General features: G+C 42.6%; 1 protein-coding gene across 1 annotated transcript in view; it reads left to right on the forward strand.

Annotated features, from left to right (window-relative positions):
- Positions 1 to 23,106, forward strand: part of LOC115142769 (evC complex member EVC) — a 23,760-nt gene extending 654 nt beyond the window's left edge. The window contains exons 2-20 of the mRNA XM_029682486.2: positions 61 to 174; positions 538 to 624; positions 1,006 to 1,229; positions 1,398 to 1,482; positions 1,751 to 1,849; positions 1,971 to 2,108; positions 2,368 to 2,529; positions 2,915 to 3,131; positions 8,563 to 8,711; positions 8,948 to 9,046; positions 9,140 to 9,352; positions 15,030 to 15,139; positions 15,394 to 15,607; positions 15,970 to 16,185; positions 16,565 to 16,700; positions 17,004 to 17,106; positions 17,476 to 17,602; positions 18,079 to 18,169; positions 20,711 to 23,106. Coding sequence (XP_029538346.1) covers positions 61 to 174; positions 538 to 624; positions 1,006 to 1,229; positions 1,398 to 1,482; positions 1,751 to 1,849; positions 1,971 to 2,108; positions 2,368 to 2,529; positions 2,915 to 3,131; positions 8,563 to 8,711; positions 8,948 to 9,046; positions 9,140 to 9,352; positions 15,030 to 15,139; positions 15,394 to 15,607; positions 15,970 to 16,185; positions 16,565 to 16,700; positions 17,004 to 17,106; positions 17,476 to 17,602; positions 18,079 to 18,169; positions 20,711 to 20,811 — 2,685 coding nt within the window. The 3' untranslated portion in view covers positions 20,812 to 23,106. The remainder of the gene's footprint in view (positions 1 to 60; positions 175 to 537; positions 625 to 1,005; positions 1,230 to 1,397; positions 1,483 to 1,750; positions 1,850 to 1,970; positions 2,109 to 2,367; positions 2,530 to 2,914; positions 3,132 to 8,562; positions 8,712 to 8,947; positions 9,047 to 9,139; positions 9,353 to 15,029; positions 15,140 to 15,393; positions 15,608 to 15,969; positions 16,186 to 16,564; positions 16,701 to 17,003; positions 17,107 to 17,475; positions 17,603 to 18,078; positions 18,170 to 20,710) is intronic.
- The last annotated feature ends 866 nt before the right edge of the window (positions 23,107 to 23,972 follow it).

Below are 23,972 nucleotides of genomic sequence, written 5' to 3' on the forward strand. Positions count from 1 at the left end.
TATAGTCCTTTTGAATAAACCCAATTCAAAATGATACTGTCTTCCATTCCTTTCCACCAGGGCTATGATGCCAGAAGACTGTTTGAGGGAGACGACCAGGATAGGGAGAACAACCACAGTGACTGTGTCAGCAACAGCAAGAAGGGTGTCCAAAGTGCCACTACCAATGAAAAAGTAAATATATTGTATTTTAGTTATAGATATAGAATATTTGAGCACCATAAAAGTGCCTTAGTGTGATAGATATATTGCAAGGTAGGTACACTCTTCAGCTGTTCCCAAGTATAACCCCTTTTGGTTCCAGTTCGAACTATTTTGGGTTCCATGTAGAACCCTCTGGGAAAACGGTTCTACCTGGAACCAAAAAGGGTTATCCCATGGGGGACAGCCAAAGAACTCTTTTAGGTTCTAGATAGCAACTTTTTTTCTAAGAGTGTACAGTATGTGTAAAGAAAAGCTGATTTGGCTTTCATTAACATTCACCTGACTTCATTAACATTTTCCCTAACAATTCACTTTTGTTTATTCCTTTACCAGGAAAAGAAGCAGCCACCCGTGAACAGTGATGTGGCTGCTTTTGCATCACGGGCAAAGGTGGTGTACCCCATCAACCAGAAATACAGAGTAAGATCATCTATCTGTTTATATTACAGCCTTCATACCACATGTAACCAAATCTATCCAAATTGGAACACTAATTGCAATGTAACTTTGCCTTTATTCTGATAGTTCAGCACAAAAACATATTTAGATATTTGTTCTGTACCCTTTAATAAAAGCAGTCTATGGCTGAACTACCCCTTTAAAGATCTAATCTGCATTAGGCGTAACAGTGCCACTGGCACCAAAGACTTTGTTATTGTGTTTGTTTTGTTGATGAAACGGAGGTGAGGAGCATCCAGGAGTGTGGTAAAAAAAAAATGGCCACTACATATTCTGCTGAAACATCTGGCAAACGTTGACTTTGAGGTGAACTGGCCCTTTAACGTCACATCCCAACGTCAGCCCTTAGCGGATGGAGCCTCCAACCCCTCACTGCACGAGCACTCCAAGCTGCCTGTCCTCCCCAATGGAGAGTCCTCGTCGGGCTGTAGCGGGGATTCACTGAGCCAGGACCAGGACAACGACGACAGCAGCCAGTTCATCTCCTCCTCACTGGTCCCCAAGAGTCTGCAGAACGAGAGCTTCACCAGGGTGGCCCTCTACCCCCACACGCTCTCTCAAACAGGGTGAGATGATGAGGAACAGATATTTCAGTTCATTAAAGTGCTTGCTTCACCATGGAACACTACTATTATTTGTCTGTGTATGAGGATGTCATATTGCTGAGTCTCCCTTTACTGTTCTGTACTGTAGATGCAAGCTGTGTTTCTAATGTAATTCTGTTACCACTGTAGTTTTGAGGGCAGGATCAGCCTGTATTGTCTGGCTCTGCAGGACGTGCAGATACACTGTTCACAGGTCCTGGACGAGAAATGTGTGGTGGGTGACCTCTTTCTTTCACCACACAGTAGCAAACAATTGGGTAGCACATTCCATGAGCCAATTAATGCATTATGAATGCACTTATATGGCCTATTATCTCCTCATATTGCAATATCAAGACTTTATATACTGTATGTTTGTTTTTAAGAACATTTCCATTGATAATATGACAACCGTACTAGTTTGCTTAAATGTTGTGTAACATATTGGTGGGTCCAAATCTCAAGAAGATATCTCCCTTACCTCTCCCATTTCCTTGTTGTAGCTCTTTCTCCAAATTATCAGAATTATACTCAGCAGTCGTTTTCCCAAGGATAAAAAGGATTCAGCTTTTTTCACCAGTGTTCTTCTCCTGCAAGAAAAGGTACAATCTTAATCCAAATCCTAGCATGAGATGTGCATGCGTATCATGATTTCCCACAAACCTGCTTTTAAATTCTCAAGTAAGGATTCTGATCTTTATTGATTTTCTCATCTCTTTGTAGGAACTGGGTTTATTAAAGAAAGAACTGTCAGCCAGCCTGTTTTCATGTGAGAGAAACAAAGATCTAAGTTCAGATCCTTGTACCCTGGAGGAGATTGAAAGAACTCAGAAAGATCTACTGGAGCACGCGCTTCAAATGGTACGCGCTTCAAATGGTAACCAAGTCGACTAGATCAAAAAGCACGACCAAACCTTTGAACCACATAGTGTGTAATTCACATTATACAAATTGAACCGCCAACATTGAACCATATTGTCTGCTCTAGCAAAGTAACATGATTTCCCCGACAATGCAATTGCCAGTTTGATGGAAAAAAATCTTAGATGTTTATGGGGAAACGTTTTCTTTAAAAACTTGGATGTTTGTGGACAAACTTGAAGTATGTCTATCTCCACAGACCAAGGGCTTTAGCAAGCAGGTGGAGGCCTTCTGCCAAAGCCTCCTGGGCAGGTCCAGTGTTCTCCCCAGAGATGAGGCCCAGGATGTCATCCACACCCTTATCCAATGTCTCCTATTGGTCGAAAACCAGCTAACTGAGACTCAGGCAGCAGACATGAAGGTGAGATATAAGAACAAGAAACATTTAAGGATACAGGACAAAGAAGTTATTTTTTACATACAAGTAAGGCTTTTTCATAACTTCTCCATTTGCACCCAAACCTTTGTACCTTTAATGAGGTTCCATGCATGGCCGCTGTTCTACATGGATGCATTACACGTGAAGATTAGATAGGTGTAAGAAGTATGACAATAATTCCTTCCTATAATTTTTGTAATTTTTTTACTTACAACATAGAAAAGACATAAAAATGTAACACATAAAAAAATTATAGGAAGGAATTATTGTCATACTTCTTACACCTATCTAATCTTCATGGCCGATAGGGTCTATTTATTGATGAGGGCCTGCATCCATCTCTCTCTTTCCCCTGGCTCTCTCCCAGAGGACCCAGGAGAAGCTGCTGTGGTGGGAGGAGCTGAGGGGTGTGCTGCAGGCCAAGCCAGCCCTGCTCCAGCAGGAGGTGTCCCTCAGACAGGACCTGGTGGCCCGAGGCCTGGAGCAGCTGACCAGTGATGGCCACCTGACATTCGCCACCATGGAGAAGACCCTGGGTGAGCTGCAGACTGCCCTGACCGAGGGGCTGCAGCACTGCAGCGAAGGTGAGTCATGTTGCAGACAAACATGCATGCATGCACGAGCATGGACATACACAGACGCATGCACACACACACACATGCACATACGCACACACACACACACCACCTACATTCTTAGATCATCTATAAGTAGTGTTCCCCTATATTCATAAATCGTTGCCGCCACTCAATAAAAAAAAGTTAATTACTTTTTGGGATGGTGAAACCTTTTCAGTATACACTTCATTCTTACGGCTATGGGTTTCGCTAGCGGCACCCCTCGACAACATTCCGCTGAAAAGGCAGCGAAATTCAAAAATATTTTTTTGAAATATGTAACTTTCACACATTAACAAGTGCAATACACCAAATGAAAGATAAACTTCTTGTTAATCTACCCATAGTGTCCGATTTCAAAAAGGCTTTACAGCCAAGTCAGAGCCAAGTTGCAAAAACACACAGCCATTTTTCCAGCCAAAGAGAGGAGTCACAAAAAGCAGAAATAAAGATAAAATTAATCACTAAACTTTGATGATCTTCATCAGATGACACTTGTAGGACATCATGTTACACAATACATGTATGTTTTGTTCGATAAAGTGCATATTTATATAAAAAAATCTTGGTTTACATTGGCGCGTTACGTTCAGTAATGTTTTGCTTCCCAAACATCCAGTGATTTTGCAGAGAGCCACATCAATTTCCAGAAATACTCATAATAAACCTTGATAAAAAGATACAAGTGTTATTCACAGAATTAAAGATAAACTTCTCCTTAATGCAACCGCTGTGTCAGATTTAAAAAAAACTTTACGGAAAAAGCACACCATGCAATAATCTGAGTACGGCGTTCAGAGACCAAACCAGCCAAAGAAATATCCGCCATGTTGTGGAGTCAACATTAGTCAGAAATAGCATTATAAATATTCACTTACCTTTGATGATCTTCATCAGAATGCACTCCCAGGAATCCCAGTTCCACAATAAATGTTTTATTTGTTCGATAAAGTTAATAATTTGTCCAAATTCCTCCTTGTTGTTAGCGCGTTCAGCCCAGTAATCCATCTTCATGAGGCGTGAGCACTAGGTCCAGACGAAAAGTCCAAAATTTCTGTTACAGTCCGTAGAAACATGTCAAACGATGTATAGAATCAATCTTTATGTTTTTAACATAAATATTCAATAATGTTCCAACCGGAGAATTCCTTTGTCTGTAGAAAAGCAATGGAATGCGAGCTACCTCTCACGTGAACGAGCGTCACAAGCTTGTGGCACTCTGCCAGACCACTGACTCAAAGAGCCCTTATGAGCCCCTCCTTTACAGTAGAAGCATCAAACAAGTTTCTAAAGACTGTTGACATCTAGTGGAAGCCTTAGGAAGTGCAATTTGACCCACCTCAGATTTCCCACTTCCTGGTTGGATTTTTCTCAGGTTTTCGCCTGCCATATGAGTTCTGTTATACTCACAGACATCATTAAAACAGTTTTAGAAACTTCAGAGTATTTTCTATCCAAATATACTAATAATATGCATATACTAGCAACTGGGACTGAGTAGCAGGCAGTTTACTCTGGGCACGCTTTTCATCCAAAAGTGAAAGTGCTGCCCCCTATCCCAAACAGGTTAAATTACTAAAACCAGATATAAAGTATGTAGGAAAGATAACGGAGTTATATATTTTTTAAATAAGATCATCTTTGAGAACTAACAACGACCAAAATAAAAACTAGACAGTCAGAGAGAATCTAAAATTCCAAATATGTCATGGAATGGGGCCCCCATTGATTTTGTTATAATGTTTGAGTCACCCAAATAGCATAAGAACACGACATAAGCCATTGTAAAAATCAAATAAAATCAAAGTTTATTTGTCACGTGCACCGAATACAACAGGTGTAGAGCTAACAGTGAAATGCTTACTTACAGGCTCTAACCAACAGTGCAAAAAAGGTATTAGGTGAACAATAGGTAAGTAAAGAAATAAAAACAACAGTAAAAAAGACAGTGAAAAAACAGTAGCGAGGCTATATACAGCAGCGAGGCTATAACAGTAGCAAGGCTATATACAGGCACCGGTTAGTCGGGCTGATTGAGGTAGTATGTACATGTAGATATGGTTAAAGTGGCTATGCATATATGATAAACAGAGATTAGCAGCAGCGTAAAAGAGGGGTTGGCGGGTGGTGGGACACAATGCTGATAGCCCGGTTAGCCAATGTGCGGGGGCACTGGTTGGTCCGACCAATTGAGCTAGTATGTACATGAATGTATAGTTAAAGTGACTATGCATACGTGATAAACAGAGTAGCAGCAGCATAAAATAGGGGTTGGGGGCGACACACAATGCAAATATTCCGGGTAGCCATTTGATTACCTGTTCAGGAGTGGCTTGGAGGTAAAAACTGTTGAGAAGCCTTTTTGTCCTAGACTTGGCACTCCGGTACCGCTTGCCATGCGGTAGTAGAGAGAACAGTCTGTGGCTGGGGTCTTTGACAATTTTTAGGGCCTTCCTCTGACACCACCTGGTGTAGAGGTCCTGGATGGCAGGCAGCTGCTGATGTACTGGGCCGTACGCACTACCCTCTGTAGTGCCTTGTGGTCGGAGGCTGAGCAGGCAGTGATGCAGCTGTAGAACCTTTTGAGGATCTGAGGACCCATGCCAAATCTTTTTAGTTTCCTGAGGGGAAATAGTCTTTGACTGTCTTGGTGTGTTGGACCAATCCAGTTTGTTGGTGATGTGAACACCAAGGAACTTGAAGCTCTCAACCTGCTCCACAGCAGCCCTGTCGATAAAAATGGGGCGTGCTCAGTCCTCCTTTTCCTGTAGTCCACAATCATCTCCTTAGTCTAGGCTGTCTCGTCGTTGTCGGTGATCAGGCCTACCACTGTTGTGTCGTCTGCAAACTTAATGATGGTGTTGGAGTCGTGCCTGGCCATGCAGTCGTGGGTGAACAGGGAGTACAGGAGGGGACTGAGCACCACCCACCCCTGAGGGGCTCCAGTGTTGAGGATCAGCGTGGCAGATGTGTTGCTACCTACCCTCAGCACATTACCTCTCAGCCCCATGGCATAATGTGTAGAATTGCAGGAAGTTTGCTTTAAAATAGCAAAATGTTGTCTCTGCGGCAAATACTAGAGCCTCTAACATTTTGTGTCAGAGACCACGTCATTGGCCTGACACACATTATTGCTGCCGCATGCAAATAGCCAACCGCTGAAACGAAGAATCTGGTTTGTGTTCAAAAGTGACCTCTCTGAATTCAGTATCAGGTCAAATCATAGACATTAGGAGTTCGTTCTTAAATTGCCCCCGGTGTCTCAGAGTGCGCTCTGGGACATTCTTAAATGAAGATCATTCAAGAGAAGGGTTGATCAATGCGTTTTGACCTTACCACGACAGTCAAGCTAACTGGCTAATGTTGCTTTCTAGCTACTTTCTAGCTACTTTCAGACACAAATGAGAGAACACCTCACTCTGACCATTTTACTTGCAGAGCTGGTCATACTGTTTTCATGTTATCTACTGGGTTAACCACTGTACTGGCAACAATTACATTGATTTTTTTACCCAATGTTTACTGACACAGGCCACTGGTGCTAGGTCTTTCATAAATTCATGAATTATTCCCCGCTCTGGCACTCTCAAACCAGAGTGCTCTGATACCGTAGTAGATTGCCAGGGTGAATTTACGAACCTAGATTAACATTCTATTTCATGTGAAATGAGTACCCAGAGGGCACAATTTGGCACATGACGTCATAATGACGTCTTTGTAACCAGTTGTGCCCACTGGGAAGTTGTGTAATTATCTAGTACCCTGCTGAACTTCCCCCCTGAGGAATATGGTGGTAATGTTTCAGTATTATGTGGCCTAGTTCCTCATCTTAAATTAACTGGCTTCTTAAAATGTTCAGTGCCCTTTCTCCATTACCAAAAAGAGTAAATCAAGAAAATGAATATTGATTATTCATTGAGTGCACTGTTATAACCAATGCGAACCACACTGTGGTGACAATAAAATATAATTGTATAGTTATACCATTTTGATTAGAGGTCGACCAACTATGATTTTTCAACGCCGATACCGATTATCGGAGGACCAAAAAAGCCGATACCGATTAATCGGATGATTTAAAAAAAAAAATTGTATTTGTAATAATGACAATTACAACAATACTGAATGAACACTTATTTGAACTTAATATAATACATCAATAAAATCAATTTAGCCTCAAATAAATAATGAAACATGTTCAATTTGGTTTAAATAATGCAAAAACAAAGTGTTGGAGAAGAAAGTAAAAGTGCAATATGTGCTATGTAAGAAAGCTAACGTTTAAGTTCCTTGCTCAGAACATGAGAACATATGAAAGCTGGTGGTTCCTTTTAACATGAGTCTTCAATATTCCCAGGTAAGAAGTTTTAGGTTGTAGTTATTATAGGAATTATAGGACTATTTCCCTCTATACCATTTGTATTTCATTAACCTTTGACTATTGGATGTTCTTATAGGCACTTTAGTATTGCCAGTGTAACAGTATAGCTTCTGTCCCTCTCCTCGCTCCTCTCTCGGCTCGAACCAGGAACACAACGACAACAGCCACCCTCGAAGCAGCGTTACCCATGCAGAGCAAGGGAAACAACCACTCCAAGGCTCAGAGCGAGTGACGTTTGAAACGCTACTAGCTCGCGCTAACTAGTAGGCCATTTCACATCGGTTACACCAGCCTCAGTCAGATTATACGCAAAGCAGGACACGCTAGATAATATCTAGTAATATCATCAACCACGTGTAGTTAACTAGTGATTATGATTGATTGATAGTTTTTTATAAGATAAGTTTAATGCTAGCTAGCAACTTACCTTGGCTTACTGCATTCGTGTAACAGGCAGTCAGTCTCCTTGTGGAGTGCAATGGTCGTTATTGCGTTGGACTAGTTAACTGTAAGGTTGCAAGATTGGATCCCCCGAGCTGACAAGGTGAAAATCTGTCGTTCTGCCCCTGAACGAGGCAGTTAACCCACCGTTCCTAGGCCGTCATTAAAATAAGAATGTGTTCTTAACTGACTTGCCTAGTAAAATAAAGATTAAATAAAGGTGTAAAAAATAAAATAGTCAAAATCGGTGTCCAAAAATACAGATTTCCAATTGTTATGAAAACTTGAAATCAGCCCTAATTAATCTGCCATTCCGATTAATCGGTCGACCTTTAATTTTGATATAAGTACATTTTGTAGTAATGTAGTTTAATACTCAACTCTAAATGATAAATGCGGAATGACACACAGAAGAATTAAGTGAATTGTGTTAAAAGAAAACTGGTCAAATTCTGTGCCAAATCAGCAACTTAGTGTAGTAACATTGTAATTTACATATAATGATGTCAATAAATCAAAACTATCTGCTAAATGACTTAAATGTAAATGTACATGTAATTACATTTTTTTATACAGAATGCAGGATAAAGACCAATGAGATTGTCTATGAAAAGTGCAAGAAGATAGACTCCAAGAAAAATAAACTCCTGAGGACTCACGCAAAGGAGAGAAGCCGTGTACTGGATTCTGCACAGACGCACAGCGACCTACAGGAATTTGTGAAGGTCAGTATCTCTCTTTTAGTAGGCTCATTCGTTCCCTGTCGTGTGTCCAGTGCCATAACAATAGTAGTAGTAGCGGTACTGCTAAACTACTTCTCTATTCACTCACTTCACTATAAAATCGAATTTGGATAAGTACAAACTCTGTGTATTATGGTTTTCCAGTCCCATTACATTACATTGTTAATTGCTCCTTATAACTGTATGCTCCGGTTTAGCAGTTCAATTCTCTTCTCCAGGTGTATCAGGAGCTGCTTCTGAAGCAGAGGAAGCAGAGCAGTGACTTGGAGCTGCAGCAGGATGGGAGAGTGGCAGAGGCAGTGTGTGATCTTTGGAGGGTAGGTCGTAATTATGGCATTTCACCAAAATCTGTGCAGTGCTAATTCAACTTATTTTCTAATAGAAAATAACCCATGCTTTTGTGTCTCCAGAGGCATCATGCCACCTGGTCCAAGAAGCTGGGAGAGCTGGCCAAAGACATCTTCCTATCTGCTCTCCCTGCTCAGCCCCAGTTGTCCACAAACCAAGGCCAGAGGCTATGGCTGGATCTAGATGGTGACCTGGTTGCACTGCTGCAGCAGGCAGAGTCCAATACCAAACGGCAACTGGAGGGTGTACAGGCTCAATTGGAGCGAGATGGACAGGTACTGCATTAGAGGTTGACCGATTATGATTTTTCAACGCCGATACCGATTATTGGAGGACCCCAAAAAAAAAACCTGGTACCGATTAATCGGCCGATTTTTATTTATTTATTTCTAATAATGACAATTACAACAATACTGAATGAACACTTATTTTAACTTAATATAATACATCAATAAAATCAATTTAGCCTCAAATAAATAATGAAACATGTTCAATTTGGTTTAAATAATTCAAAAACAAAGTGTTGGAGAAGAAAGTAAAAGTGCAATATGTGCCATATAAGAAAGCTAACATTTAAGTTCCTTGCTCAGAACATGAGAACATATGAAAGCTGGTGGTTCCTTTTAACATGAGTCTCCAATATTCCCAGGTAAGAAGTTTTAGGTTGTAGTTATTATGGGAATTATAGGACTATTTCTCTCTATACCATTTGTATTTACTATCACACTCAACTGAACGTCTTGATTAGTGTAGTGTTAGCTAGCTACATAGCTAGCTACATAGTTGTCTTTGCTGTCTTCGTTTCCAAGATAATTGTGTAGCTTAGAGTGTGGAGTCTTAGAGTGATAATTGCGTTATTATTGTATTTCGTCGCCCTCCTATCTGCCTAGCAGCTAGCATACGTTCACCGGCTAAGTAACTATCACACTCAACCGAACGACTTGATTAGTGTAGTATTAGATAGCTACATAGTTGTCTTTGCTGTCTTCGTATGTAGTTTAGAGTGTGTAGTCTTAGAGTGATTATCTTAATTCACCGAGGTTAGCTAGCCAGCTATTTTGTCGTCCCTTAACGTAGGAGACACTTAGCTAGCCAACAGCCAGCCAACGTCTACTGAATAGAACTTTCGCATCCCGGTCGCATTCCGCGTCGCTCCACAGGTAGTATCACTTTTTCACTTCATTTCATTACAGTCCCAACGGTAATCGTAGCTAGCTACATAGCTAGCTACATAGCCGTCTTTGTTTCAAAGATAATTGTGTAGTCTAGAGCGATTTTTCTAGGTTAGTTAGCCAGCTATTGTCGTTCTCCTCATAAACGTAACCAACACTGCTGGTTTTAAGCTAATTCATAAAATTGTAGAAACAAAGTGTTTAGGGTAGTGTCAAGACCCCAGCAGTAAATCATTTTTATCATTTTAGTCAATTAGATTCTTGCCATATAACATTCGAGACGTATTCAATCTCCTCTGCATTAGCATTTCAACTATGTGTCTGTCTCCCTGTTCTCTCTTGCACAGACCATACAAACGCTCCAGAAGCCACCCTAATCTGGTGGTCCCAGCGCGCACGACCCACGTGGAGTTCCAGGTCTCGGTAGCCTCTGGAACTGCCGATCTGCGGCCAACAAGGCAGAGTTCATCTCAGCAAGTCCCTCGATTCTTGGCTCTGACGGAAACATGGATCACCACAGACAACACCGTAAGAATCTCTCCCAAGTGGTCATTTAGGTTTCCATGCTGTCACAGTTACCAGCCCTTTCAAGCTTAACATCCTTATCATTTATCGCCTCCAGGTTCCCTCGGAGAGTTCATCAATGAGCTTGATGCCTTGATAAGCTCCTTTCCTGATCACCTCTCACAGTTCTGGGCGACTTTAACCTCCCCGTCTACCTTTGACTCATTCCTCTCTGCCTCCTTCTTTCCACTCCTCTCCTCTTTTGACCTCACCCTCTCACCTTCCCCCCTACTCACAAGGCAGGCAATACGCTGACCTCATCTTTACTAGATGCTGTTCCTCCACTAACCTCATTGCAACTCCCCTCCAAGTCTCCGACCACTACCTTGTATCCTTTTCCCTCTCGCTCTCATCCAACACTTCCCACACTGCCCCTACTCGGAACGCGCCGTCCCAGCTCTCTCTCCCCGCTAATCCTATCATCTCTTCCCTCTGCTCAAACCTTCTCCAACCTATCTCCTGATTCTGCCTCCTCAACCCTCCTCTCCTCCCTCTCTGCATCCTTTGACTCTCTATGTCCCTATCCTCCAGGCCGGCTCGGTCCTCCCCTCCCGCTCCGTGGCTCGACGACTCATTGCGAGCTCACAGAACAGGGCTCCGGGCAGCCGAGCGGAAATGGAGGAAAACTCGCCTCCCTGCAGACCTGGCATCCTTTCAATTTTCCTCCTCTGTCTGCTGCTAAAGCCACTTTCTACCACTCTAAATTCCAAGCATCTGCCTCTAACCCTAGGAAGCTCTTTGCCACCTTCTCCTCCCTCTTGAATCCTCCTCCCCCTCCCCCTCCTCCCCTCTCTGCAGATGACTTCTCAACCATTTTGAAAAGAAGGTCGACGACATCCGATCCTCGTTTGCTAAGTCAAACGACACCGCTGGTTCTGCTCACACTGCCCTACCCTGTGCTCTGACCAGATGACATCTCACGTCTTGGTTACCCTATCCCCTCCTCTCTTCTCCAGACCATCTCCGGTGAACCTCACCTCGCTCATCAACTCATCCCTGACCGCTGGCTCGTCCCTCCCGTCTTCAAGATTGCACCCCTTCTGAAAAAACCTACACTCGATCCCTCCGATGTCAACAACTACAGACCAGTATCCCTTCTTTCTTTCTCTCCAAAACTCTTGAACGTGCCGTCCTTGGCCAGCTCTCCCGCTATCTCTCTCAGAATGACCTTCTTGATCCAAATCAGTCAGGTTTCAAGACTAGTCATTCAACTGAGACTGCTCTTCTCTGTATCACGGAGGCGCTCCGCAAAAGCTAACTCTCTCTCCTCTGCTCTCATCCTTCTAGACCTATCGGCTGCCTTCGATACTGTGAACCATCAGATCCTCCTCTCCACCCTCTCCGAGTTGGGCATCTCCGGCGCGGCCCACGCTTGGATTGCGTCCTACCTGACAGGTCGCTCCTACCAGGTGGCGTGGCGAGAATCCGTCTCCTCACCACGTGCTCTCACCACTGGTGTCCCCCAGGGCTCTGTTCTAGGCCCTCTCCTATTCTCGCTATACACCAAGTCACTTGGCTCTGTCATAACCTCACATGGTCTCTCCTATCATTGCTATGCAGACGACACACAATTAATCTTCTCCTTTCCCCCTTCTGACGACCAGGTGGCGAATCGCATCTCTGCATGTCTGGCAGACATATCAGTGTGGATGACGGATCATCACCTCAAGCTGAACCTCGGCAAGACGGAGCTGCTCTTCCTCCCGGGGAAGGACTGCCCGTTCCATGATCTCGCCATCACGGTTGACAACTCCATTGTGTCCTCGTCCCAGAGCGCTAAGAACCTTGGCGTGATCCTGGATTAAAATAACATCAAGGCGGTGGCCCGTTCCTGTAGGTTCATGCTCTACAACATCCGCAGAGTACGACCCTGCCTCACACAGGAAGCGGCGCAGGTCCTAATCCAGGCACTTGTCATCTCCCGTCTGGATTACTGCATCGCTGTTGGCTGGGCTCCTGCCTGTGCCATTAAACCCCTACAACTCATCCAGAACGCCGCAGCCCGTCTGGTGTTCAACCTTCCCAAGTTCTCTCACGTCACCCCGCTCCTCCGCTCTCTCCACTGGCTTCCAGTTGAAGCTCGCATCCGCTAAAGACCATGGTGCTTGCCTTTCACGGAGCTGTGAGGGAACGGCACCTCACTACCTCCAGGCTCTGATCAGGCCCTACACCCAAACAAGGGCACTGCGTTCATCCACCTCTGGCCTGCTACCACTGAGGAAGTACAGTTCCCGCTCAGCCCAGTCAAAACTGTTCGCTGCTCTGGCCCCCAATGGTGGAACAAACTCCCTGCAGCGGAGTCAATCACCACCTTCCGGAGACACCTGAAACCCCACCTCTTTAAGGAATACCTAGGATAGGATAAAGTAATCCTTCTCCCCTCCCCCCTTAAAAGACCTAGATGCACTATTGTAAAGTGGCTGTTCCACTGGATGTCATAAGGTGAAAGCACCAATTTGTAAGTCGCTCTGGATAAGAGCGTCTGCTAAATGACTTAAATGTAAATGTAAATGTAATGTATTTCATATACCTTTGACTATTGTATGTGCTTATAGGCACTTTAGTATTGCCAGTGTAACAGTATAGCTTCCGTCCCTCTCCTCGCCCCTACCTGGGTTCGAACCAGGAACACATCGACAATAGCCACCCTCGAAGCAGCGTTACCCATGCAGAGCAAGGGGAATAACTACTCCAAGTCTCAGATCGAGTGACGTTTGAAACACTATTAGCGCACACCCCGCTAACTAGCTAGCCATTTCACATCGGTTACACCAGCCTAATCTCAGGTGTTGATGGGCTTGAAATCATAAACAGCGCAATGCTTGAAGCACAGCAAAGAGCTGCTGGGAAAACGCACGAAAGTGCTGTTTGAATGAATGCTTACGAGCCTGCTGGTGCCTACCATCGCTCAGTCAGACTGCTCTATCAAATCATATACTTAATTATAACATAATAACACACAGAAATACGAGCCTTAGGTCATTAATATGGTCGAATCCGAAAATGATCATCTCGAAAGCAAGACATTTATTCTTTCAGTGAAATACGGAACCGTTCCGTATTTTATCTAACGGGTGGCATCCATAAGTCTAAATATTCCTGTTACATTGCACAACCTTCAATGTTATGTCATAATTACGTAACATTCTGGCAAATTAGGCGGCCCAAACTGTTGCATATACCCTAACTGCATGCAATGAACCAAAGCCAAGTGACACAATTTCACCTGGTTAATATTGCCTGCTAACCTGGATTTCTTTTAGCTAAATATGCAGGTTTAAAAATATATACTTCTGTGTATTGATTTTAAGAAAGGCATTGATGTTTATGGTTAGGTACATTTTGGAGCAACGACAGTCCTTTTTTGCGAATACGCACCGCATCGATTATATGCAACGCAGGACACGCTAGATAAACTAGGAATATCATCAACCATGTGTAGTTAACTAGTGATTATGATTGATTGATTGATTGTTTTTTACAAGATAAATTTAATGCTAGCTAGCAACTTACTTTGGCTTACTGCATTCGCGTAACAGGCAGGCTCCTCGTGGAGTGCAATGAGAGGCAGGTGGTTAGAGTGTTGGACTAGTTAACTGTAAGGCTGCAAGATTGAATCCCCGAGCTGACAAGGTAAAAATATGTCGTTCTGCCCCTGAACAAGGCAGTTAACCCACTGTTCCTAGGCCATCATTGAAAAGTTGTTCTTAACTGACTTGCCTAGTTAAATAAAGATTAAATAAAGGTGTAAAAAAAGAAATAATAATCAATAAAAAATGTTTACAAATCAGCCAAATCGGTATCCAAAAATACCGATTTCCAAATGTTATGAAAACTTGATATCGGCCCTAGTTTATCGGCCATTCCGATTAATTGGTCGACCTCTATACTGTATACATGCTGCCGGACCCAAAAATGTAATGAATAGAGCTGACTCGATTCCCTATTCTACATGACAGACATCATATCTGTTCTACTCAATGCATCTTTATCTGGACCTTCTGTAATGTTGCACTCTTCTGGATAAGCACCAGGTTACACTCCTGGGTCATATTCGTTAGGCACTAAATGGAAGAAAACTTTAGGAAATGTGGAGGTAGTACTACTAGATCTGGTCCAGTTACAACCGATTGTTTTTGCTTTCAGTTTTGAAATGTTTTGCTAATGACTACGCCCATTTTTAATACTGTATTTCTGTATGTTTGTCCTGCTCTAGGTATGGTGTGTGGAAGCGGCCCTGGTGCTGGCCTGCCTCAGACACCTAGGTGAACAGCAGCTGAAGATCCTTAGAGGCATGGTGGTCAGACAGAGCTACATGCTTAACAGGTGAAGCAGGGGGACCTCTGGCAGATGGAAATACATTTAAAAAATACAGTATTTCATATATGATCTGAAATCTATTTGATTTTCAATCGTAAACATTTTATACACTCTAGCACATCTGACAAGCAAAAGCATGGTTTAAAGTGGCACAGTGCTTATCATGCCTGATACTGTAAAAATAGGATGTGCAGGCTTTTGTTCCAGCCCAGAACTAACACATTTGACTCAACCAACGACCAATCCCTATTCTATCCCAGCCATGTGGGGATGTTGATTGAGAAGAAACAGCACCTCCTGCTGGTGGCGGTGCAGAGGCACTTTGTGGCCAGACACTTCTGTCTGAGGGTCTTGAAGGAGATGAGGTTGTCCAAGCTCAAGGTGCTGTCTCAGAGTGACTTCAGGGCCCTGCTGGCTCTAGAGGACCACACCCAGACCACAGTCAGACCAACGCTCCCCAAAGCCCAGCAGCAGGTTCAGTCACACATTCACTAACATTACATTACATGTTATTATACAATCTACAAAGTGAGAAAATGAGGCTTGTTTTGACATTTGTTACGGCCCAGTAGAAACATGCCTGATTCAACTGATCAACTAATCACCAAACCCTTGATTAGTTGAATCAAGTGTTTGTGCAGAGCTAGAACCAAAAAAGTGCACACTTGTGATTCCCCCTAGAAATGAAGAGAAACTACTTTAAAAGGAATATAGTATATAGAGACCCCTACCTGTCCTTCTTGCTCCATCTACGGCTCTTTTTTTAGACTATCAATATGTCACCTTGTCACTGTGGTCTGTCAATCACCTCCCTCTGTGTCTTGGACTGCCCACAGGAATCCAGTGCCAGTGTTGCCGAGAGGCACCTGGGCCCGGAGACACTGCTGATTGGCCACAGCTTCCAGCAGGAGTTCCTGTCAGAGCTAGAGACGGGAGCGGAGCTCCTGCAGGCCAACGCCCAGCAGCTAGTGGGCCACGCCCTCAGCCAGAGCCTCTGGCAGCAGATGGACCAGGCCCCTCCCACTAGGCCCCAGCCTGACCACGGCAGGAAGGTAATGGAGCGACTGGCCTCATTCATAAACAACCTCTAGGCCTTTCCCCCTAAGACAGACATGGGCAAACTAGGGCTAATGTGATAATTTTAGATAATGACAAAAACCAAGTATAAATTATAGTGGATCTATGACAGTGGAGGCGGCTGAGGGGAGGACGGCTCATAGTAAAGTCTGGAACGGAGTCAATGGAATGGTGTCAACCACATGAAAACCACGTTTGATACCATTCCATTGACTCTATTCCAGCCACTATTATGAGCCATCCTCCCCTCACCAGCATCCACTCACCTAGGCCTATGTATTATTTTTAAATAGCCCCCCTCCTTTTTGATCTATTTTCTATCTATTCTAATTGTTATTTATTTGGGGATGGTAGAGCCAGTTGACGGAGGTAGCGTCAGAGAGTGTGTACGTGACCCGGGATTCCCTCAGTGCTCTGGTCACCAGCTACTACTCGCAGATCCAGGACATCACCAAGGGCCTTCAGCAGCAACACCCTAACAAGGCCAGAGGTGAGATGAACAGGTGGTGATTTTGGTCCATTAGTGCTAATTCTATAGTAAAACTACAGATACTATGAATGTGTGAGGTACCTTACAATCTGTTCACTGAAAAACTACACTAGAAAGTCTTTCGGTTCTACTGGCAGAATCGTGGGCTGTTTATGTGCAATGTTGCAATTGATTGGTGTATTGTTTTTTTGCAGGGAGCTGTGCGCTATCTCAAACCTTCACATAAATCTTCAATTGATTGAATTGGGGGCCAAAGTTAGTAATATAACTATCACTGTGGTGTTGTGTCTGTCCCCTCCCCAGAGGAGTGTGAACGACGAGAGAGCAGCTCTCAGATGAACAAGGACATGCTAAAGGAGCTGGCCAACTGGGGGAGGAAGCCCATGTCCACCGAGTTTCATCAGAGGTACTGTTTACTTTCTCTACTAACTAATTGACGGTTATTTATACTATACATTTGATTCCCTGTCGTTCTCTCCTATGACTTGGCATGGCAACTAATGAACACGGCATAAAGTTGTCTAAAGCAAATTATGTATGTACAAACCTGGGTTCAAATTGAGCGTTTGATTGAGCCTGCCTGGAGTGTCAGATGGATGGGTTTTGTACTTTTCTGACTATTTCATTGGTTCTTTTGAGCCAGGCAGGCTCAATCAAGTGCAGCTGAAGTATGAAAGAAAACAAATACTATATGAACCCATGTCTAATATTGTAACGGTATTATACAGAGAAGAGCTCACTCTTTTTCATTGTACACTACCCACCATGCTAATAGGGTTGAACTGCAGAAGAAGAGGATGTTGGAACAGTATGACTTGGAGCAGGAGGTCGCATGTGAAACTCTGAGGAGAAGGAAGTTAGCCCAGGAACAAACCATGGAGCGAATCAAAGGACAGTTACAGGTAACAGCCAGCTTGTAAATGCTAATTCACAATGGTTCATCAGGGCAGGGTAGCCTAGTGTTTAGTGTTGGACTAGTAACCGGAAGGTTGCAAGTTCAAATCCCTGAGCTGACAAGGTACAAACCTGTCGTTCTGCCCCTGAACAGGCAGTTAACCCACTGTTCATAAGCTGTCGTTGAAAATAAGAATTTGTTCTTAGCTGGCTTGCCTAGTAAAATAAAATTATCATGATGATGTGAAAGCAGAAAATAGTTTAGTTTTAACTTCCATGAATCCGTGGGAGAGTTGGCAAACATTTCTTCAGTCTTATGTGTAAATATCACTACATAGTTTGTTCAGCTAATATAAGTAAATTCATGGATAATGCCTGTTGTTCATGATTTATATATTAAAGATTGTTTTAATAAATATTTTATGAAATAAAAAATACATTTGTATTAATTTTGTATATTGTATTTCTGTGTTTGCTCCATCAGGAGGCAGAAGAGGCCTTCATAGCTAAACTATCTGCCTTAGCTCGGATCCCATTACCCGACAAAGAGCTCAACACTGAGGATGACATCATAGGTAAGGATTTTCAAGGGCTGTATCTGAAATGGCACACTAGCAGTATTAGTAGTAATAGTACTAGTGACTAGAGGTCGACCGATTATTATTTTTCAAAGGCGATACTGATACCGATTATTGGAGGATCCACAAAAAACCCGCTACCGATTAATCGGCCGATTCTTTTTGATTTATTTGTAATAATGACAATTACAACAATACTGAATGAACACTTATTTTAACTTAATATAATACATCAATAAAATCAATTTAGCCTCAAATAAATAATCAAACATGTTCAATTTGGTTTAAATAATGCAAAAACAAAGTGTTGGAGAAGAAAGTAAAAGTGCAATATGTGCCATGTAAGAAAGCTAACGTTTAAGTTCGTTGCTCAGAACACGAGAACATATGAAAGCTGGTGGTTCCTTTTAACATGAGTCTTCAATATTCCCAGGTAAGAAGTTTTAGGTTGTAGTTATTATAGGACTATTTCTCTCTATACCATTTGTATTTCATTAACCTTTGACTATTGGATGTTCTTATAGGCACTTTAGTATTGCCAGTGTAACAGTATAGCTTCCGTCACTCTCCTCGCTCCTACCTGGGCTCGAACCAGGAACACAATGACAACAGCCACCCTCGAAGCAGCGTTACCCATCGCTCCACAAATGCCACAGCCCTTGCAGAGCAAGGGGAACAACCACTCCAAGTCTCAGAGCGAGTGACGTTTGAAACGCTATTAATGCGCACCCCGCTAACTAGCTAGCCATTTCACATCGGTTACATGAGCCTAATCTCGGGAGTTGATAGGCTTGAAGTCATAAACAGCTGCTGGCAAAAGCACGAAAGTGCTGTTTGAATGAATGCTTACGAGCCTGCTGGTGCCTACCACCGCTCAGTCAGACTGCTGTATCAAATCATAGACTTAGTTATAACATGATAACATGTTGAATCCGGAAACTATCATCTCGAAAACAAGATGTTTATTCTTTCAGTGAAATTTTCAGTGAAATACGGAACCGTTCCGTATTTTATCTAAAGGGTAGCATCCATAAGTCTAAATATTCCTGTTACATTGCAGAAACTTCAATGTTATGTCATAATTACGTAAAATTCTGGCAAATTAGGCGGCCCAAACTGTTGCATATACACTAACTCGTCACCCCGCTCCTCCGCTCTCTCCACTGGCTTCCAGTTGAAGCTCGCATCCGCTACAAGACCATGGTGCTTGCCTACGGAGCTGTGAGGGGAACGGCACCTCAGTACCTCCAGGCTCTGATCAGGCCCTACACCCAAACAAGGGCACTGCGTTCATCCACCTCTGGCCTGCTCGCCTCCCTACCACTGAGGAAGTACAGTTCCTGCGCAGCCCAGTCAAAACTGTTCGCTGCTCTGGCCCCCCAATGGTGGAACAAACTCCCTCACGACGCCAGGACAGCGGAGTCAATCACCACCTTCCGGAGACACCTGAAACCCCACCTCTTTCAGGAATACCTAGGATAGGATAAAGTAATCCTTCTCACCCCCCTTAAAAGATTTAGATGCACTATTGTAAAGTGGCTGTTCCACTGGATGTCTTAAGGTGAACGCACCAATTTGTAAGTCGCTCTGGATAAGAGCGTCTGCTAAATGACTTAAATGACTTAAATGTAAATGTAAACTCTGCGTGCAATGAACACAAGAGAAGTGACACAATTTCACCTGGTTAATATTGCCTGCAAACCTGGATTTATTTTTAGCTAAATATGCAATTTTTTAAAATATATACTTCTGTGTATTGATTTTAAGAAAGGCATTGATGTTTATGGTTAGGTACACATTGGAGCAACGATACACACCGCATCGATTATATGCAACGCAGGACACGCTAGATAAACTAGTAATATCATCAACCATGTGTAGTTAACTAGTGATTATGACTGATTGATTGTTTTTTATAAGATAAGTTTATTGCTAGCTAGCAACTTACTTTGGCTTACTGCATTCGCATAACAGGCAGTCTCCTCGTGGAGTGCAATGAGAGGCAGGTGGTTAGAGCGTTGGACTAGTTAACTGTAAGGTTGCAAGATTGAATCCCCTGTGCTGACAAGGTAAAAATCTGTCGTTCTGCCTCTGAACGAGGCAGTTAACCCACCGTTCCTAGGCAGTCATTGAAAATAAGAATGTGTTCTTAACTGACTTGCCTAGTTAAATAAAGATTAAATAAAGGTGAAAAAAAAAAATTGGTGTCCAAAAATACAGATTTACGATTGTTATGAAAACTTGAAATCGGCCCCAATTAATCGGCCATTCCGATTAATCGGTCGACCTCTACTAGTGAACAGGGCTTTGAAATGACACCCTTTTCCCAGTATAATGCATTCCTTTAGACCAGAGCCAAAGTAGTGCAGTAGTACCATTTCGGACGCATACTTGGTATACAGCCCATTATATTTGCTACTGAAAATAGAAGCTATCACAGTTTTCTTGTTTATTTTATGATTATGAATATCCTACCATAGTTTTCAAATAAGAGTGTTTGTGAACATGAATTGCATCATCAATGTCACATTTTTACAGGGGAGGAGGAGAGTCCAACATTGAATCCAACATTGTGGAAGAGGCGAGAGAGGCGGGAGCATGAAACTCTGCTCACCAATCCAACACTTTTATTTTCATGACAGGGAGTGTGCAACTTTAGGATTAGGGTAGAAAATTGGAACACAACTATGTTTATTACACCTGACGGGGGGGGGGTTGTACTGGGCATTTTTGGCTGTTTTCACATGTAATATAACCCTTTTTAATCCTCTTTATGTCCACTGAAAGCAGGCTAGTGATTGCTTTGCAACGCTTGCAGTTAGCCACCGATTCCTTCCAAACCCCTCATTGTGGAATTACGATTTCCAACTTGTTGTGTAAAGTCCATGTCAAATGGCCAATGATCACCGATTCGTTTTATCTATAATTTATCTTCATATGACAAGGATTGAAAAGGATTTGCCAGTTGATTGCAGCATGTCTAAGGCACGTTCACACAGATGAGCAGGGACCCTGGGCACCTTTCTTTGGTGTTTTTCAGAGTCAGTAGAAAGGGCTCTTTAGTTTTCATAACTGTGACCTTAATTGCCTACTGTCTGTAAGCTGTTAGTGTCTTATCGAACGTTCCACAGGAAAATGTTAATTGTTTATGGTTCATTGAACAAGCATGGGAAACAGTGTTTAAACCCTTTACAATGAAGATCTGTGAAGTTATTTGGATTTTTACAAACTATCTTTGAAAGACAGGGTCCTGATAAAGTACCTACATGTACAAATTACCTCGACTAACCTGTACCCCTTGTGGTGGTTCATTTAGTTACTATCAAATGAGGGGAGACAAACTTATCACACAAGTCAGAGTTATCTCCCAGAGGCCCAAATAGACACAGGTGCAACTAATAAGACAAAACAAACAGAAAACTAAAAAAGGGATCGGTGGCGGCTAGTAGGCCGGTGACGACGACTGCCGAGCACCGCCCGAACAGGCAGGGGAGCCAACTTCGGCGGAAGTCGTGACAACTTTATCAAATCTCTAGTAATCGATTATACACACATACAATTTAGCATATTTTCCTATATTCACAGAATCCATATAAAACGTAAGAAAACCTTAGGTACTCACGACAACCATTCCATTTGCTTTTTTTCAAGGACTCTCCACAGCTACGACGCAGCTCTCTAAACATACTCCCAGCAGAACCAAAAAACTACTTTTGTTTCCCGGACAATGACCATGGGATCCTCAACGGTTCTCTAACCTCCCAGAGATCACGGCAAAATCAAGCCTCTCAGGAACTATAGACCTTCCGCTGCTTTCTAAAATATCATCTCGCTCTCAGTACCACCCTGTGATATTCTATGACAGGCAGTGAAGGAACAGAACCCCAAAATAACGTTATATCAAAGTTTATTGTCCACCTTTCAATCATCTGATTAAGCATATTTCTATATGTTAATATCCAAACGTCAGATGAAGACTAATTTCCATATTCACACAACTCCCATATCACAGTCACACAATGCTATTCTCAAACATACCTAATCAATTAGTTGTTTATCAACAATATTTTAACTTGCAGGAATATTTTCTCATTTCTATCTCATGATTAGTTCCTAGGATAATGCAACTTATACATTTGCATTTTTTCAATACTTCTAAAAGGGGGTACAGGTTTCAAACAATTACAGGTTTAAAACAAGTACAGCTCCTCAGCTCCTTGGTCTTAACTAGTTCACATAGATTCCGGATGTTTTAAAATGAAATGGCCAAAACTAGTTCACACAGATTCGAGATATTTAACACTAAATTACCAAACCCAGGGCATACCTGGCTAGCACATTTAAAATAATTGGAATTCACCACTTCTGAGCGTCACTTGGACAGTCACACAGACACTTTTCAGAATGAGGTCCTTCTTCCAATAGGGTTTAACCAGGTATTCACATCACATCCTTGTCGCCAAATATGGTGGTTCATTTCTTTACTATCAAATGAGGAGAGACAAACTTATCACACAAGTCAGAGTTATCTCCCAGAGGCCCAAGTCAGAGTTATCTCCCAGAGGCCCAAGTCAGAGTTATCTCCCAGAGGCCCATCCTCAGTAGAACACACACACAATAGTTAACAGAATACTCTATTCTGTTGAATAAAACAACCATTTGATGCAATAAAAGCATTATAACATTATCTTTCAATTTTGCCACCATACCCTGCACACAGACTCGGTACCGGTATCCCCTGTATATAGCCTCGTTATTGTTATGTAATCTTATTGTGTTACTTTTTAAAATATTTTTTTTACTTTAGTATATTTAGTAAATATTTTCTTAACTCTAGTTCTTGAACTGCTTTGTTGGTTAAGGGCTTGTAAGTAAGCGTTTTACGGTAAGGTTGTATTCGGCATATGTGACAAATAAAATTCTATTTGATTTTATCTGTGGCCAATGACCTTGAGCTTTCTTGGATGGGCACTTCTAATGTATTTATTAACTCAATTATTATTTATATATATTTTTTTACATTGTTTGGAAACTGATGTGACACTTATTAATGACAAAATAACATGCAAAACCGATAAACAGGTGGAGCTCAAAACAGGCTCTGCCCCACCTGCCCTGAATGACGGGTCGCCACTGGAGGGGAAACCAATCCATAAAGTCAGATACTGTATCTACCCTATCTTTGATAATAGCAGAGCAACAACCAAATCAGGGCAATACCAGGAGTCAGATCGCTAACCCGTCTTTGACTCTTATTTACTATTGCTATATATTTACATCTTAACTGTCAATCGGACGGCTGCTGGTCTACTGCCACTGCCAATAAGCGAGTTTCTCATAGAATGGATAGTAAAGTATCTATTCTATTATTTCCATATCACCTGTATCAAGGCATTATAATTACCTGAAGGAAATGGATGTGATCTGACAGGAAAGGGAATGATGCTTGCATAATTTCAGTAGCAGTTCATTTTATCCAGGTGGTGAGGGTAGGCAACAACATCTCCACCCCGCTGATCCTCAACACTGGGGCCCCACAAGGGTGCGTTCTGAGCCCTCTCCTGTACTCCCTGTTCACCCACGACTGCGTGGCCACGCACGCCTCCAACTCAATAATCAAGTTTGCGGACGACACAACAGTGGTAGGCTTGATTACCAACAACGACGAGACGGCCTACAGAGAGGAGGTGAGGGCCCTCGGAGTGTGGTGTCAGGAAAATAACCTCACACTCAACGTCAACAAAACTAAGGAGATGATTGTGGACTTCAGGAAACAGCAGAGGGAACACCCCCCTATCCA

This window comes from Oncorhynchus nerka, linkage group LG15 (genome assembly GCF_034236695.1).
Source record: "Oncorhynchus nerka isolate Pitt River linkage group LG15, Oner_Uvic_2.0, whole genome shotgun sequence".
NCBI lineage: Eukaryota > Metazoa > Chordata > Actinopteri > Salmoniformes > Salmonidae > Oncorhynchus > Oncorhynchus nerka.